Source organism: Cydia strobilella, chromosome 1, assembly GCF_947568885.1.
Source record: "Cydia strobilella chromosome 1, ilCydStro3.1, whole genome shotgun sequence".
NCBI classification, from domain to species: Eukaryota; Metazoa; Arthropoda; class Insecta; order Lepidoptera; family Tortricidae; genus Cydia; species Cydia strobilella.
In genome coordinates this window covers 28955983-28975288 of record NC_086041.1, presented here as the reverse complement: position 1 = coordinate 28975288, position 19306 = coordinate 28955983, and the positions used below count along the sequence as shown (strand labels likewise).

The 19306-nt window shown below is 38.5% G+C and overlaps 2 protein-coding genes across 2 annotated transcripts in view; both read right to left on the bottom strand.

The window, feature by feature from the left end:
- Window positions 1–1126: 1126 nt before the first annotated feature.
- Window positions 1127–19306, bottom strand: part of LOC134744093 (uncharacterized) — a 143593-nt gene continuing 125413 nt past the window's right edge. Inside the window, exon 7 of the mRNA XM_063677780.1 lies at window positions 1127–7890. Coding sequence (XP_063533850.1) covers window positions 7642–7890 — 249 coding nt within the window. The 3' untranslated portion in view covers window positions 1127–7641. The remainder of the gene's footprint in view (window positions 7891–19306) is intronic.
- LOC134743612 (E3 ubiquitin-protein ligase TRIM9) overlaps window positions 13747–19306 on the bottom strand; it is a 381810-nt gene continuing 376250 nt past the window's right edge. Inside the window, exon 10 of the mRNA XM_063677178.1 lies at window positions 13747–13809. The gene's annotated coding sequence lies outside the window, so the exon portion shown is untranslated. The remainder of the gene's footprint in view (window positions 13810–19306) is intronic.

The window sequence follows — 19306 nt, the reverse complement described above, 5'->3', positions numbered from 1 at the left end:
ATATAATTAAAATAAACCAAGATGACCGCTGAAACATCCCGAAATATTTCAACTAAAATAATACGACTATGTCAAGTTGTTACAGTTGACACCTACCTGTGAAATAACGAACATATATTTTATTTGGCTGGATTATATTATAGAACCACATAAGACCATTTGACATTTCCCTCAGTTCATCTTATGACAATACTGAAAAAAACGAAAGAACTTGCGGATTGTTGTCTCACTCACTCATAGACAAAAAGTAATAACGTGTTGTGAATACGATATCTTTTACCAAGCTTTTATTTTTGCCCGGCTTCTTTGCTTTAGTCATTATTCTGAGAATTATACACTACATTATGTACTGTACTGTCATTTTTTTGTTCCGGAATTACTGTTCTGCTGTAATTTGTCATTAGTTCAACAAGTTTACAACATTGGCATGTTGTGCTCGTAGAACAAAGGTTTGTTTATTATTCTTATCTTATAAGACATATTCATGTATTGACAATTTCATGTATGGCAGTTGGCAGCATAATCCTTTGACACTTTCACTCTTATAAATTTCGGTATTTCGCCGTCGCCTCCTTGCTATAATGCCATAACCCGGCCATGAAAAAATGCCCGGTCGGTGATAAAGACAAAGTATCGCACTATTTTCTCTTTCCTCTTATAGGAATCGCAATAAGACTATCTTTCTCTATCAAAGAGTGTCAGGCCCTTGGTTATAGGAAAATTCTACAGTTCCCCGGAAACTCAGTGCTTTTTACGCAACTCGGCATTTCAGGTGTTATTAAAATAGTCGAATTACTCACGCCAGAGACCTGTTTTATATAACTTGTCCTTTCTTTCACCAGCGGAAGTATCTTTCTAATGAATAAAGTTCAAAAAGGCTTCCGCTTGTATCACAAGGTACCATTCAAGATGGATCCTTGTTTTGACGGGTGTAGTGTTAATATTAAGCTCTACGTATTAGGTAAGTATATCGACTATTTCCAATTACATGCAATATATATGCAGGAGTGATAAGCTAATAGTTTTGCTGACTGTACATGCTAAGTCTGTGTTATTTATTTTAATGTAGTCAATTTTCCGAATTGGTAAAATCTGGTTAGAAAGGGGGTTTTATAAAAGAAACTGCTTGTAGATCACATAATTTTATTCTTTTTGATTTCTTAACTTTGAGCTACACAAATATTTCATTATTTACATATTGACTCTTAATTCTATTTATTTATAACAATAAGCAACAATTTTAGCGGCCGCGTGGTGGCCGTGCTGCGTGCGCGCATCTCAACAACACTAGTATAATATATAGCAAAATATTTTACACATAAACCTAAAAAATGTTGAGGCTATTTGCAACAGTCTGAAATAAGCGAAGTTGTTACTAGTGAGTCATTGTACATGTTAATATTTCGTTAATAAAAATTCATAGAATACAGAATACGTTATAGCCCGCAACGAATGATTTGCACATAAAATGTTCCATATTTCATTGGGCCATTTTTGTATAAATCAGTGCCGTTTAATGACACAAACCCAAAAGTGAAAGTCAATCGCCATATACTTATTTATATCGCCACAAAACGAAATTAGACGTTTAGTAACGTAATTAGACGCAGTTAGGGTTTTAATGTAGGTACATACTATCCACAAGTTAAAATAAAAATGCCGTCTACTAGTATTACAACTGATATTTTTTGTTTTAATATAAATTATACACTACTAGATCAAAAATGCATTTCTGTTTAAGTACCTATAGAATAAAAAATCATATATATATATATTTGTTAAATATTGAAATTGATACAAATGGTGCAATATTATTACATCGAATTACTTAGGCATAAAATCAATTCGAGTAAATTCCCTTGAATCTTCATTTGTCTTGATAATCCGAATAGGCGGGCAATAGGCCAGCGGGGTCAGCATGATGGTTGCATTTTTATCACCTGTCACTTTCGCACTTACATACTTGTTAGAACGTGACAGGCATGGTGACAGGCGATAAATATGCTACCGTGCTAAGCCCACAGGTTCCCAGGAATGGAACGTACGAGGAGGTACGATATGAAATAACATCGCAATGCCTAATTACCAGCTCCGCTGGAACAACAAATGGAACTTATTATCGGAGTTCCTGCAGTTTAACTGTTTTAATTAAATTGCAGAAACTAACTAGTTCTGTACAATGGCCGTTACGGTGGTAATGAGTATTGAATCGATTAAAACCATGTTAGAACCTAGATCTCCAGAGACTGCAGTGTCGATAAATACCGTAGAATAATACAAAATATAAGAAGAAAAAGTAAATACTTTAATAACTTAGTACCTATCTATTTTGGGAACCAGCCCCCTTTAACTACAGATTTAAATAAATTATTTTTTATTATATTTTTCTCCACACCAATACCTATTTAGGCCTAACACAGGAGCGGCGTAACGGGCTCTCGTCCGCGAGATAGACTAACGGTCCCTGTAAACAATAAATACCGTGAGAAAAAGACTGGTAGTCTAACTCGCGGGCGAAATATAACTGTCGCGCCGCTCCTTATGCTAGGCCTACAGCTCGTGAAGCTCTCTTTATTCTTCATAAACGAATAATAAAAGTAGCATTCTATCCACGAGTGGCAAAGTAATTGATGCAAAGTTTGAGTTGTTTCCTCATGTTGGCCGGTGGAATTAACTTTTATATGATGATTTTGAATGCGTTCGAATTGATAGCATTCATTTGGATTTGATTTGTAATATTTTCCAGTTCGTTTTTTCCTTTGGTGTAATGAAAAATGTAGTGTTTCACTCGGGAGAAAAGTTTGTATAACCCTCGTGTCTTAAAATACGCGCAACGCTCAAGTCCATTTTTTTTACAATTTTGTATTATCTCGCTTGTTTGGGTATCAATATTAAACAACAACTTTGCCCCCTTGTAAAACAAATAACTACATACTTATTAAAAGGATTACAGGATGAACGCCCACTGAAGCAAGCAAGCAAGTATTAAACGAACTGGTCTTTCAAACGTATCGTAGTTATAGTGGTTTAAATGAAGATAAAAGATTGTATTTTTTTAAATGTGGGTCAGGGTGGCGGACACATCAAAAAGGAAGCCGGGCGGGCGGAACTTGCGCTGCGATTGTCAACTTGTTCTAAACAAAACTAAACTAGGATAACGAAAGTTTTAATGTACACAAACATATTCATTCATGGAAATTCCGTTAAGTACCGTAAAATCAGGTAACTATGGTCCTAGCGTTCATTAATAGTCCAAACAGGCCTCGTTACGTTTATGTGACTACTAGCGACAACTGTTAGAATTAGCCTCATGCATGAAGTTTATATTTGAACGAAATATGTTTTATTCGGATGTTTGTTACCGTTATATCATGCATTTCCGCTTTTACTTTAATTGCTTAAAATTATAAATAAAAAGTACAAAAATTTGCTCGCAAAAAGCTAGTGAGCGAAACGCTCGAAACGCCACGTGACGTCACGCGTTCGACAGATTAGTGTCATTAGTAGCAAACGTCAGTTGGGCCGCCCAGCGTGTGACGTCATCACGCTCTGTCGAATTCGCGCCAAAAATTATGAGCGTTTCAACCGCTCAAAATTTTTCAACATTTTAAATATTTTTTAATAAAATAATGATAAGGTTTACAAAAGTATTTTTATCATTTCCGGTGTTCCAACGATATAAATTATGAATCCAAAAATAAAAATAAATTCATGCATAGAGCTAATTATCGTGCCTTTTCTATTAGGATAAGTCACCGGTGGAATAGTTGCATCAGTTTACCCTAGATTGCGGCACTACGAGTCACTTAGCATTCACCGCCAAGTTGAACATGTTGAGTACTTATATCAAGTCGCGGAAACTAAAAAGTGAATCCATAGAGTGAATCATATTGCTGATTAGTGACTATTTTATTTAAAAAGTATGTTAATCAGTACCTAGTGTTTTATCAATGAAGGTTATTTGTAAAATGGTTTTGTCAATTTTTGTATATTTGAAACAGAATTTTCGTACTTTGATTTCAACTTATATGACCACGCGAGATTTATGGACCATATGTGACATTTTCAACCAAAAGGTACCACATTGTCGCTTGTCAATAATGTTGATTTCAAACTGAAGCTATATGGAAATAGCGCCTTATTGACAACCGACAATAAGTACCCTTTTGATTGGGAATGACACATATTTGAACACATACCTATCTTTTGAATTACAGGTACCCTACATCTATTTTTGTTAATACAGGATTTGTCTTACTTAAGCTTTGTATGATTTGCCGGAGCTTGCTGCCCATTGGGGCAATCAAAAAAATTACTTAGTTTTTTAATGTGTTTGACTGATTTGTTGATCCCCGGCAAGCTCGGCCGAATTTCGCCTTCCCATACAAACGGAGTTTCGTTCTTATTTTAAAACTACGTGTTGGATTGTAATGAAAAAATATCTATGCCTGTAATTCGTTTTTATACTCGTAGCTCCAGTTTACACAACAAACGAAATAGAGCAAAAACAAGTTTATTATGAAAAACTCAAATTCGCTGTATTTTTTAACTATTACAGGCATTATAGATATACCTTATCCTATTGTAAGTACAAAGTATAAGACCAATCTAGCTAGTCGTTTTAAAATGAGAGCGTAACTACGTTTGTGGAGAACCGACCTTGCCGGGCTCTTAAATAGATAGGATATCTACTTACATATATATATATGCTTTTTATCTCATCACTTGTATTTAAAATTGCCTATATTTTTAAGACGTACTAACAAATTAGTCCAAAGTATAAGTTCTACACATTATCATGTACTGAACCAATCTGCTCCAAAGTTGAAAACATAGTATAGTCGTTCGTATTGTACGTGCTACTTGCAAAAAAAAGGTCGGTCATTGGCGTATAATTCTAATTGGCACCTGAGCGCGTGGTAGTTCAACGCTCAAATAACCAGTATAAGTGCGCTCTCCGATAACGCGCCTCTGTTACACATCTCGATGACACATTTAAGACTGGTTCTGTAGCGTTCGACACGCCGGCACTCAGTATAGTCCACCGTAGAGGGACCACCCAAGAAATCGCAAATTATTTTTCCATTTCTTCATTTTGAATCTTATTGCAATTTCCATGGAGTTGTAAGTCAATAACCGGTTAAAGTGACCGACACTTTTTTATGCAGGTAAGTAGCACGTGCGGTGTTACAATAGACAATGAGTTAGCCGTAAGGGCAAGTATACAAGAATGGTCCAAAACCAAAAAAATAAAATAAAAATAAATATATTGTTTAGGCAAGTAATGAGCTTTAAAGACTCATTATCTATATTATAATTACAAACAATCCTAAATGGCACTCGTTACAGAGAAATAGAGCTCCAAATTAGTAGATGTCAAATTTTGGACCATAGTAACCTGATTTTGCGGTAGTTGGTATTTAATGACACCAGGGAGAGTTTCGTTATAGAGGGCAACTTTAAACATTTGAATACATAAATATTACCCTTTGTTTTGCATAAGGTTAACTGCGGCAAGTTTAGCATTAGGTAGGTACATGAATTTATGATTTGTTTAAAAATTAGTAACTATAGTTGGCCAAACCAAATTATCAGTAAATAATAACAAAAAAAAACCGTACTCATCCTTTTCTTTTGGGTGCTAGTACTAGTGTAAGATAAAGATAGTATGATTCTCTCTGTTTATGTTTAAAATGAGACAGTCCTTCGTCAAACTATAGATGCTATAGAAAAAGCTGTTGTTTGCTGCACTGATATTTTTAGTCACGTTAATAATAATTATTAAAAAAAATCCCTACGAATTTATATTTCTTCGACTTCTTAACACATTATTATTATTATATCGATATAAATTTCTCTTTTTATTTGTCCAAAGGACAATCGAATAATCCTCTACATCCCTGTACAATAGTCAACTATATATTCATAGAATTAGAAATTACTGTAGGCAATGTAATTTCTTTAGTTATATTGGTAGTTAACCACATACAAAACTCCCTCCAGACTCAGACATATTAAAACAGGTCACTCACTTTTATTCAGTAGTGTTTTCGTTGGTTAGTCAACGTGAACGGATAATGATATTAATGATAAAGCTCTTTGTTAGAAACGAAATATTCCGAGCAACATTCAACTTATGAAACGTCAGTGACCAGTTTTAAAATGAAACGACGTTAGACGTGGCCGAGTAAGCGCCGGTAAAAACGTGTAGATACTGATGTTTTCTTACTACATTGGGAAATTGACAATATTTACTGCCCGAAACTTCGGAATTGACTGCCGATATAATTGCAATAGTCGTATATTACGCAGTTACGCACATATGTTTCCATTCAGTAGTTTTACTCGTATTTTACTAGCAATATTGCCAGCAACATTTTTATCTACGCTTTCCGAGAACACACTAGCGAAGTCTCACTGTGAGGTTCCAATAACATTTTTCATTCGAATAGCAAAAACAATATACCACGATCGACACCCTATGAATTCAACGACCAATATCGTTAAATAAAGGGCACCTAGCTAATTTCATATGACATACAATTACTTATATTATACTTATATAAGCAATATATACAGTAAACACGTTTCAATGCTAAAATATACACATAATGTTAGTACCACAGCAGTATTTTGTGATCGATTAAAATGATGCATATTTTAATTATTTTATAACTGACGAACGATTTTTGAAAAACGAAGTTGGTTACGTTATTTGTATTTACTTATTGCAGACTAATAACATATTATATATGGTAAAAAAAAGGTCTACATTTTCAATCGGGAAAGTAAACGAAGATAAAACCGCGCATCAGTAACTAGTCAAGCGCAACTAAATGTTTAAAATCTGTCATAACAATTTAACAATGCAATTAAATTTGGTTAATCCTACACGAACGCAGTGTTCGGTGATTCGTTTAATCAATTTTTTCTCGTAAACTTTAACAACCTTTATAGCACATGCAAAAACGGGACTGACAGGTAGCTAAGTTAACTTGTCAGTCAAACGAATTTTAAACATTCATAAGTTTATTTATGTGACCAAAAAATGCACCAATTTAACCGCCCACGAAAATCTGTAAGTACATCACAACATCTTTGGAAATAATGTTGACTGACGGCCCAATTCGAACTTCGAACAATGCCGATCTGTCAGATTTTTTCAACCAAATACGTCACTTTTGATACTGACAGATCGGTATCGTTTCGGTGTGAATTGGGCCGTGAGTTTAAGCAATGTACGATATATGAAGCCTGACTTTAATGATATGTCACGGATATAATTAGAATCACAAATAACTGCTATGTAATTAGTGTAATTACTTACTGACGTATCGATAGGTACGTATAGAAAACCCTTAATGACGCAAATGTATACGTAAGAGATTTTGATATGTTAATTACAAAATGCCTCTACTTTGGTTAGACAAAATCTTGATAAAACAATAATCTTTGGAATTCGAGGTGATAAAATAACAAGGTAATAATTATTACTTCGACAATGGCACATATCTCACGCGTTAGTCTTTATATATAACTTTTACTTAGCTACACAGAATCAAACGTATTTTACGAATGATCGTTTTTGCACCATAACAATCCGAACACATTGGAAGTGTTTGCGTTGTCGTTTTTAGTCTTTTAAAAAGTGTTTAATCGTATAATGGGGTTGGCGGCGGCGCGCGCAAGTAGCAGCGCAGGCAGCAGGGCGGACAGGGGCAGCGCGGGCAGCGCGCGCGGCGCCGCGCCGGGCTTGCCTGCCGCCTGCACGCGGTCGGCGCGCGACGCGCCCTCGCTGAGCTCGCGCGAACGCGCATACCCCTTCATGCGCTCGCCCTGCACGCTCTCTTCGTTGCTGCGCCAGTAGACTGTCGCTATCGTTGCGAGACACTGTCAACAAAAAAGTATCACTGTTTTTTTTTTTAATATTTTGCTGGATCGAACACCTTTGTTTTAGTAGTCATAACTACCTAGCCTCCACTCGCGACAGTCGCGACTACGTCCGCGTGTAGTCGTTAATTTGTGCAACAAGAGAGGAAAGTTTGTTTTACTTGCGAGTGTTTATTTGGAGTCCCGAGAAAGCGAAAGATACTATAATTGAATCACGAGCGAAGCGAGTGATTCTAAGTTAGAATCTTGAGCGTAGCGAGGGACTCAAAAATACGAGATGTAAAATAACTTTGCTCTCGTGTTGCACACATAATTTTTCACCTCAGTAGTGAGAACATATTGTAGGTTCAAATGTATTTCGAATTACACAGAATAATACAGAGAAAAAAAAATTGTAATAAAAGTATAAAGTGGCAGTTCATGGCCTTCACTTAATTAAAAAGCTACTTTGTTTCACTCCCTAGAGTGAGGAAAGCCGCACTTTCTTCACTCCCTGGACTGAGGAAAGTCGCAATTTCCTCACTCTAGGGAGTGACGAAAGTAGGCTTGTACGAGCTGCTGAGGTGAAAAAAAAATCAATCCCATTTTTACTCCCTATGGAATTCATTTACAAAAAAAAACTATTATTTTCGTGTTTTCTCCAGTTAAAACTAAATAGTTTTCCCAAATGCCTTGGTTATTGCCAAATTTCAAACTTTTTTTTCATTAATTAATTTTTACGAATTCATACGCGTGTTTTGGAACAATGCGTTCTGACTTATTTCAGGGGTCTATTATATCCCACCAAAAACATTTTATGTAAAGTGTTGCCAAGACGAAATAAAAGCTTTTACACTAAAAAGCTATCAGATCCCGTAGTAGGTACCAAGACTTACTCTGTAAGTCCTAACTTTATAAGCTCTAACTGTATAAACCCAACATCTTGGTCAAACGTACAGTACGGCTTGGCCATTACACATTACCACATTAATAGCAACTTTCCATTCCAATAGGGTTTTGGAATGGAAAGTTGCTATTAATGTATGCTGTGTTGTACTTAACTATGAATGTGTGAGTTTGGCGACACTGGTCTTCATACTAAAGAGCTGTCATTTCATATTCACTAGTTTATCAATTCGTGCAAGAAACAGTGCCAATATAGAGGGCGCTACTTGGCTGGTTTACGTCAACCTGGTTCAAATCTGTACTGATTTTTTTTTTGCATTTTTTTATTGTTGTTTTTTATTAGCATTCCGATCACTACTACCACACAAAATTTCACGATTCTAGGACTTCAGGAACCAATGTTTTCAGGTTTATGGGTATTTTTAGGCACCCCCATTTTAAGGGGATGCAGGTCAAAAGTTACATATTTCTGGTCACCATATGTGATTGCATACCGAACCATCTCTACATGCCAAATTTCAGCATTCTAAGACTTCAGGAAGTAGTCTGTATTTTCTATGACGCGAATTTCATGTGTTTTGGACAGTGAACATTAAGGTACTATAAAATTTTAAGTATAATAGGTAGCTTAATAAAACTTGGTGTTTTTGATAAGTCTACTAAGTACATGGTATACAAAAAAATTCAGCTCTCTAGCATTGTCCAAGCCCAAAACTACGAGGGTTCGAAAATACGACGAAACGTGCCGAGAAAAGATATGTTGCTCTTTGTCTCGTCTTGGCGGGGGCACGGCCGTGCCCCCAGATAAACCGTTAATATACCGTTGAATGACATTTGAACTTTTTTTGTCTCTTTCTTTTTGCTAATGACGTGAAAGGGACAGAGGGAATAGAATAAGAGTTTTAAATTATTCACGGATACTATATTTCTAGTCAGTTTCACTAGACTTATATCGACCGGGATATAGACCGTGATTACCTCTTGTATTGTTTATGAGCTCCCGATACAAAAGGTAATCACGGTCTATATCCCGATATAAGTCTAGAGGGAAGAGAATCCAAATATTTCGATCTTGTATAGGCCCCGCACGTTGAAATGACATTCCAATATAAAGGTCACTTGAATGTCATTTTGTCTTACTCAGTGAGCAAAATGCGATTTCGCTTACTGTTTTCAAACAGCAAAGTACCCTTGTTCGAGCTGCTGAGGTGAAAGGTGAAAATGAATTTGCTTAGTTCCGTTTTCGTTTAGTTAAGGCTTTGTTACACTAACTAACATCAGAATGATATTTAAATTATGTCGTTTAGTTATCGAGCGCTACGGTCGCTCCAAACCATGTATGGACAAGTACCTATTAGCGAAATGCACGATAACTGAATGACATCATTTAGTTGTCATTGTGGTACATACATTCGAGTAGGCCTGTAAGTCACGCCTTATGTCATTAACTCATTATGTAGACGTGCGATTGCCAAGTCATTATATACAGTGATACAATCTTTGAATGCAGTTTTGTTCATCTTCAAAAATAAAAGAATGTTTGCTTTACGCAAATTGAGCTAACTTAAGGTTTTGAGGTACTTTCCCTCCAGGGCCCATTCATTCTTTCCACGCTGTATATTAAAAAAATAAAGGTGTCTAATATTGTTACGGTTTTAACACCCCCTGGTACTGACCAAATAAACCGACTTGGTTTCATATTACCTACATCTCCAAACTTTTTTGAACTTAGTAGAAGAACTGCGTTGCGAGAATTACATCTTTTTACATGTAGGTAATGTTTTTGATCGGGTCTCATCTCTTTTCGTAGGCAGTCCTTCTTTTCGGGTACTATTTCTTGTACGTCAGCGTCAGCTACCACTTTTATCAAAGCTCATACCATACTTATACCCATCCCACACTGTACTCGTATACTCATTCATACTATACACATATCATAACTATACACATTTTCATACTCACATCGTAGATCGTAGTGTATATTATACCTTTACTCTTCCTATTTGTAGGAACTGCAAAAGTAACTTTGTTATCGCATATATAGGTATTTGTAATATAGTAGGATTACAAACTTACTTATGCAGCTATTAAATCTTTAAAACGTGACTGATATTGGAATATTTTTAGGTTTTCCTTGACTTAATAAGCTAAAAACTAATTACGTTTCAAAGTAGACACACAATAAGCTCTACTAGAAGTAAGTAGTGTACCTTAGAATTAAGATGATCGTGATGTGTCAGTGACAAAACTAAGGAGCTTTGACTTGCAATAATTCTTTAAAATACTTTAAATACAAAAACAAAACCAAAATAACTTTATATCATATGTTAAAAAAAAGGGAACCGCCTTCAAAAAATATTGTTACAATTGTTACCTTCTAATGTTCTTTTGTTTATGTTAATTGCATAGTTTCTAATATAATCTTAATACATTTCCAAGCCAGCAGCATTAGCTGACCAAGGGCGGGTTTCTGTACCCGCACCTTTTTCATTACTTCATCATCATCATATACTTAAGAGTAAGTCTCTTGTCGGTGGAGCAATTTCCATGTTTCGCGGTCCTCTGCCTTCTCTTTGACAGCCTGATACGACACGACGTTGAGTTTTTCCTTTATTTGATGCATGTACGCTCTCTTTGGTCTTCCCTCCTTCCTCTTTGCTTCAACTTTCCCTTCTATGATGTTTTTGATAAATTCGTCGTGTCGTATCAGGTGCCCAAGCATCTTTCCACCTTCATTACTTACACCAATAAAATGTATAGATAAATACTTACCAATACCTACTTGCTCTTTATACTTAAGATGGACTAATTACCTACCTAACCCTTATACTATAACTAAGAAAAGCTGTAAAAAGTAATGAAATAAATTAATTTGTATTTGTATTTCAAAAAACCAACCCATTGAAAAGCACAATATATGTTTTATATACCCCACCGTGCCTCTTTGTTTTGCTCGACTTGGCGGGGGCACTACCGTGCCCCCAGATATAGCTTTAGCAGCCTGGGAAAACAATAGCATAATCAGTCCTTTGACGCTCATTCCTCAAATGGACTTCCTATTGTTCAAATATTCAGTTCCGAAAATTGGACAACGAGTATATTGAACATTTAATATTGTATTTTCTGAATTTACGTAACGCTTGGTTTTAATGGGAATTTTAAATAAAATAGATTATTAATCGGACTATTATATTTTACCTAATAACTTATTTCCGTGACGGAATCCCAATGAGGGTAAGTTTTTCCCTGTATGTTGAAGGGTCACATGGCAGCCACTTTCGTAATCATTAGTGCCTACACTACACCAATTCTTTGGATCAAGTTGCCGAGCAGACCTCAGGCTCCCTTTGTGAGCCGTGGCCGTAGCAACAAGGCGGACGAGGATCGAATTTCAATTAAAATAAATATTTGAACAATAAATGAAACCCTCTTAAAAATAATAACTTATTATGATAGACAGATTTTAAGTAATTTAAAAGGGGTCCCTTTAAATTAAATTAAACACTCATTTATTTCAGATCAAATAATCCATAGGTTTTGCTACTTTATCTTAAGCTAAGTACCTAATAACTAGTGTTAGTATTTACTCGTTTACTAATTAACCTACAACTAAAAAGGACCTAAACAACATACAGGGGGCCGATTTTTGAAGTCCGAGCGATCGATTTCCTGTGGTTTCCTTCAATATATCTCATGTATTAGGTATTTAAATTCTACTAATAGAATTGAAAACGAGTGCTCAATACCACTAGATTCCCAATTTCTATTGCTCGTATTTCAAAAATATCAATTCGCCATTTTCTACAGATTTTCGAGTGATGAAATTGAGCGCTCGAAATTCTAAAATCGCCCCCCAGGTCAACACACAAGTTGCCCAGTCAAAACCACCAGGTGCGCCTCCATATTCTCATATTCTTTGTTTAACTTTAACATAATTATTGAAAGTCATAATGTAATGGTTGTCAGATTATCATTAGTCATAATTCTGAAACGGTTAACTTTTCAGGATTTTCGTAAGGTTAAAGGTGACAGTCCATTTCTGACCGCAGCTGCGCGACTGCACCGACACTACTGCAGCGGCCTGCACGCGTCGGTGTTATTGTCAATTTCCATAGTAAAATGAATGACGATATCGACTGCACGTAATATGGTGATTTTAACGTTTTCCCGACCGCAGCTGCACTACTGCTCCGACACGTCGGTGTTATTGTCAATTTCCATAGTAAAATGAATGACAAGACCGACCGCACGTAGCATGGCCATTTTTGCGTATTTGGTGTATTATTGCAACTGCGGCTGCAGACCGCACGTCAAATCTGTCACCTGCACTGAAATGTCTTTGGTCACAGATATTAGTAGTTCTAAGCAAAGAGGATATAACCACTACGTTCTAAGGAGCTTATTACACCCACGGACAAAGAATCCCGATGGTACAGTCGCCATATATCGCAGATATATCGGGGCGGCCAAGGAGGTCACACATATCTAAACACGCCTTTATTGCCAAGGCGCTAGAGTGCATGTTCAGATATTTTTAGCACCTCGGTCGCTCCGATATATCCGATGGCGACTGTACCTACTGTAAACTTTTTTGCTAATCTATATTGAGCCCTAGGAGGATATAACAAAACGGAGTAGCCATTGGCATTCCCCTCTGTCGAAAATCGTCGGCCAATGGTCATACACAATGTATGGACTGACGTTTATCTGATATGGCTATTTTGACGTTACGTATACATTTGACGTTCCCCTCCCCCGCAAAAATTGGCAGACGTTTTTGTACCACAAATTACAGACGTGGCGGCTCCGTTTGATAATATCCTCCTAAATTGAGCCATGTCACAGAGCCAGTCAGGAAACTATAATGATAGGTCCGAAAAGAGAGCGTCAAATTCGGAAGTTAACTATAGTCTGGCAAACACTTCGAGCAACACCGGCTTCCGACACGTCGGAAGGGAGGAGCCCAAGCGATATCTTACCGTACAAATCGTTCTGCCATTTTTTACGGAGGAAAACGTGCACACAGTCGCACTTCTCACTCACTACTTACAAAATCCAATCTCTAATGATGACACAAATACATAGAAAATGACACACGTCAAAGACAAGTCTTGCACACCTCGATCTCTTTATAATAAAGAGCGCATTACACAATTATTGTGTGCAACACGAGGTGTGTGTTGTACGTACCGCGCTAGTTGTATGCATGCACAATTGATCTTGTACCTCGACAGAGGGGAAATAGTGCGAATGCCGACTCCCTTCCGTGTTGCTCGAAGGGCAAACCAAATCTGTCAGTAAATAAGAACAACCAAAAATCTACTCATCCATTTCCTTTGGGTGCTATAGTATACTAGCCCAAGACAAAGATAGTATATGATTCTCTCTGTCTGTTTCAATTGAGACAGTCCCTATATTTTCCTATGTGATTTTTTTAACATTTCATGATAAATTCATTATATAAACTGTTCTTATATTTTTTCGTAGTTTTGCGAAGATAGCCATAAGGCCTATAAGCTCGACAGGGCACGAGCGATAGAGAGGCAAATAGAATACCGAATATTCGGCAAAGTGGCCGAATAGGCCGAATACCGAATAGTTGCGAATATTCCTGGCAACTCTAGTCGTAATATCATAGTATAGTTGGTCATCTAATGTTTGAAATGAGACAGTCCTTTGACAAACTATAATTATATAATGTCGTTTATGGTGACACTTTCTCATTTTGTCATTGCAAAGCCATTCCTGAGCTAAATAAAAGAAGCAATCATTAATTTTTATTACAAGGGGCAAAGATGTTGTTTAATATCTCATGGTATTGATACCCAAACGTACGAAAGGATACAAAATTGAACTACGAGAGAAGCGAATGCTTTAAAATTTAGAATATTGACAGTTGCGGGGATCTCAAGGCATGAGGGTTAAACAAACTTTGTTACAGTGCAACACGTAATTTTTCATTACACCAACACGAGGAAACCATTTATTATTCAAATTAATTTATTAAAAGTTCTTTCTATCGCTTAAGGATTTCTTGTCTCGCCCGTCAAGTTTTATATGGATGGTGCGGTCATATCATGAAGAGTGGGACACCTGCAACACGAGAGGAATTATAAGATTTAAATTTGTGTTTCAGTTTGAAATACGAAACTGGACAATATGAAGTGTAAATTGCGCAATTACTTATAGCTCTTACAAATTATTTTATTCATCATACTTCATTGTTAGGTACCTAAAGAAAGTAAAATTGGCTTAATATGAATACTTAGAAAGATAAATCTGTAATACTTTGCTAATACGGAACGACTGTCTGCCCACCATTGGATAATTTATTGTTACGTGTCGCATCGCCATCTCCGGAACCCACGAATCACTGCAGAAATCAATGAAAGACCTGATAAAGAGCCTACCTGGCATGGTTTTGAGGGGACGTTTATCACAGACTTCTAAATCCAGCCGCACGTTTCTGACGGCCGAGTAGGTACCTATACTTGATGCAGGTGGATTAAGTAGTATATATCACGAACTACATGAGTCCCGTTTGCGTCGGCTTGCTGTGTGCGGTGGTCACGCATTCAGGCAAGAGGATGGGGAAGAAAATTTCACAATGTGATCTTACCTTAATGTTAAGAATAATATTTTTAAATATATTAATGACGGGTCACTCACGTGTTTTAAGTCGAAAACGCTCGACATGTTTCACTCCGTACCGAGGAGCGTCATCAGGAGCTTGCGTCGACGGTGACGGACCGGCGCAGACTGCGGGCCGCAGCCCTCCGCGCCCGATGACTCGGCGCGGGCGCCGGTGGCGGCAGGGGGGGCGAGAAACTACCCTCGTTTACGGCAATATTGTCAAATGATGGGTTGCACACAACACTCACTACGTCATTCGCTAATGGTTCGTCCACACTGTCCACCGACGTAGTACCCAAAACAGTTTTCCAGCTCGGAGGCACTGACCAACCACAATCACGGTTAAAATTCGGATGACGACCAATTTCGATAGCCTCCCGTACTTTTCGCTGAATCACAAACTTTTCTTTCGCTAGCACAGTTACCTTATCGAAACGTATATAGTGAGTCGAATCCGAATCCAACACGTGTTCCGTCACCGCAGAACCCCGGCTATCCCTGTTCTTCATACTACGTATGTGCTCGGACAATCTGGTGGAAATGTTTCGGCCCGTCTCTCCTATGTAGTTTTTCCCACAGGAGCAAGGAATCATGTATACACCCGGACTGTTCAAAGGCTCCCTATCCTTTGGCGAACGCAGCACCTGTCCTAGCTTCATATGAGGACGGAAAATCGTCTTAATGCAGTATCTCCGGCGTAATAAGTGTCCGATTTTATCCGTCACGCCCTTAATGTAAGGTAGGTATAGGGGCAATCTCTCTGCCGTAGTTAAACGGGGACGCGCTGATGCGTTCGCAACACGATAACTCTGCCTCCAGTTATAGCCATTGCATTCCAATACCCGCCTCACGTGACCCAGCTCATGGTCCAAGTACTGTGGATCACAGAGGTTCAAGGCCCGATTAAACAGTGTTCTGGGCACAGAAGATAAGTGGCACGGATGATGGTGCGAATCTGCCCTCAGATATCGATCTGTATGTGTTGGTTTACGATACACTGTGGTTTGTATCCGCCCACAAGGTTTACGCATAACCAAGACATCCAGAAACGGCAGCTTTCCTTCGTTTTCTTCCTCCACTGTGAACTGGATCTTGTGATGCCTGGTATTGAGGTGCTCCGTGAGATCCCTTAGGCTGTTTTTCGAGACAATAGCGAAGACGTCATCAACATACCGCCACCAATATCTAGGTCTAACAGGCCCGCTATTTAAAGCATTTTCTTCAAACCATTCCATAAAGATATTGGCGGTCACAGGAGCTATCGGTGAGCCCATGGCCACTCCATCAACCTGAAGGTAATATTCCCCGTGCCACATTAAATATCCCGACTTCAGACATAACTCTATTGCTTCCATGTACACGGCAGGCAAACTAGTTTGACTTACGAGGTTAGAAATAATCCTAATCGTCTCATCCACCGGCACATTGGTGAACAGAGACGTGACGTCAAAACTCACCATGAGTTCGTCCTCCTTTAGTTGGATATCCTGTAACAGGTTGACGAAATGCCTCGAATCCTTTACATAACTCGAAGACTTGCCTGTGAATTCCAGTAATACCGACGATAAATGACGGGCAAGCTTATAAGTCGGCGAGTCAATCTGACTGACTATAGGTCTTAATGGCCATTCAGGCTTATGGATTTTAGGCAAACCATAGATTTTTGGAGATGTCGGGTTCAGAGGACGCAGTCGGCTACCTAAGTTTTTGTCCGGTAAACCTTGCAACACCTTGTTGACCTTGGTCGTCACTCTAGACGTAGGGTTGTACTTCACCTTCTTATAAGTGGTTTCATCACTCAACAAGTGAACCAACTTATCTTCGTACGCTAAAGTGTCGACGATAACCGTCGCGTTTCCTTTGTCCGCTGGCAATACCAACAAATCCAAATTATCTCGGAGCTCCCGTAAAGCCTTAAACTCCTCTCGCGGCATATTACATTTAGGCGGACTCGACTTACGTAGCAGGGACGCAATATAGTGTCGGCAATATTCCCTGAATAAACGATCACCATTAAATATCAGATTTTATATTAATATTGCGTAGCTGCCTTCGTCGGACTCTGACTATTGTACTATTGTAGAAAGGCAAACTGGTCTTCTTTTTCATGTAACATGTAGCATTATCGTCACTCGCTTCTTCTCGTTAAAAATACAAAACTAAAATAAGTATTTTATTTGTACGTCTGACATTATATGACTTGACATTGACAAGCCATCAACGAACGCTGTCGCGACTGCACGCCGCAACAGCAGCAGTCGTGCTGCTACAGTAGTGCTGGACCGCGTAACGTCGCAACTGCAGTGCAGCGGCAGTCACAAATGGACAGTCACCTTAAGATAGGTTAGGTTAGGTTTGTTTTATGGTCACCCCGCGGGTTGCTCACCTTATCGTGGTGGAGGGGCTTAGTAACCGTGGCTTGGTCACCCACGGTGAAGGGAAGAGGCAACCAGGGCCGGCCTGTTTGAGGCGCGAGCTGGCCCGAGGAGGACGCTCCAAGTGGGCTGGTTTAGCCCGCTTGTGATGCGCCGAAGGTGGACCGTCGAGGAAGAGGAGTGTCGGTATTGCGGTAAGCCGTTCTCCCTATCCTCGGCGGCCGAGGTGGGATCGCAGGGGAAGAGGAGTGATGGTATTTCGATGCGCCACTCTCCCTATCCCCTGCGAACTCGGCGGGGCCGTTCCGCTGTAGCGGCGTTGGTGGGGCTGCAGAGGAAGAGGAGTGTCGGTGTTACGATCTTCCGTTCTCCCTGTCCTCTGCAGCCGAGTTGTGGTTTTGCGGCAGGACAGTAGCGGTGCGGCGGGAGGAAAGTATGACTAACGAAAATGCGGACAAACATTATGCCTTAAAACTTTATGGGAAACAATAGAGACCCAATTTAAAAAGAAAAACCGGCCAAGAGTATGTCGGGCCACGCTCAGTGTAGGATTCTGTAGTTACCCGTCCGTCACAAAAGGCTGCCTTGAACGGGGGCTATTAGTCAGTATCACAACAAGCCAAAGGGAGGTACGTACCTTCGCAGCGCTTTGTACGTCTTTTTACTAAGTAGGGAAGACTTGCAATAACTCAAAAACAACTTAACTCTTCAATCTCATCATGTTTGCTATAGTTTTCATTGAATGTATTGTGTTTTTCCAATTTTTTAGACCCATGTCCAAAAAATTTGAAAAAAATCATAAAGGCTAAGTCATACCAAAATAGTAGATTGTGTGACAAGGGAGCAAAATGTCATATTTACGGCGAGGGCGTACATTAAATCCTGAACGAAGCGAAGGATTCTATAATTGGATCCTGAGCGTAGCGAAGGATTCTAAAATGGAATCCTAAGCGAAGTGAGTGATTCAAGTGTTAACGCCCAAGGTGGAAATAATTTTGCTACCATGTGACATACTGTTTTTCATATCACATATAGGTAAGGAAATTATTATGTTTCCAAATATTATTTGACCTAAAAAATAGTATGCAAAAAAGAAAAAAAAAACATCTCCTAAATCAGAAAAGTGCCACTTTGATCCCTCCTAGCGGGGAAGAAAACGCCCGTTTTTCGAATAGGTGATGTGAAAACGTTATTTACTTATAAAGAGGAGATTTACTCGAAAGAGATTCATCGGTTACTCGTCATGTTGACATGCACGTTAATTATATAGGCCTAGGGTTTTATTAGGCGTAGGTACTCGAACTAACCACAAACACAAGATGACCGACGCCGACGAGGCGTTTTGCGGAAGTATGTCTGTCTTCTATTCACAGTCTTCACGATTAAACCGCTGAAGCGATTTAGATAAAATTTGGTAAGCAGATATTCTTTGTTTGAGGAAGGATAGAACATGTACTTTTTATCACAAAAAACATTATTATATGTAAAGGAAGTCGAGAGCAGAAGCTCATCCAATATTTTTA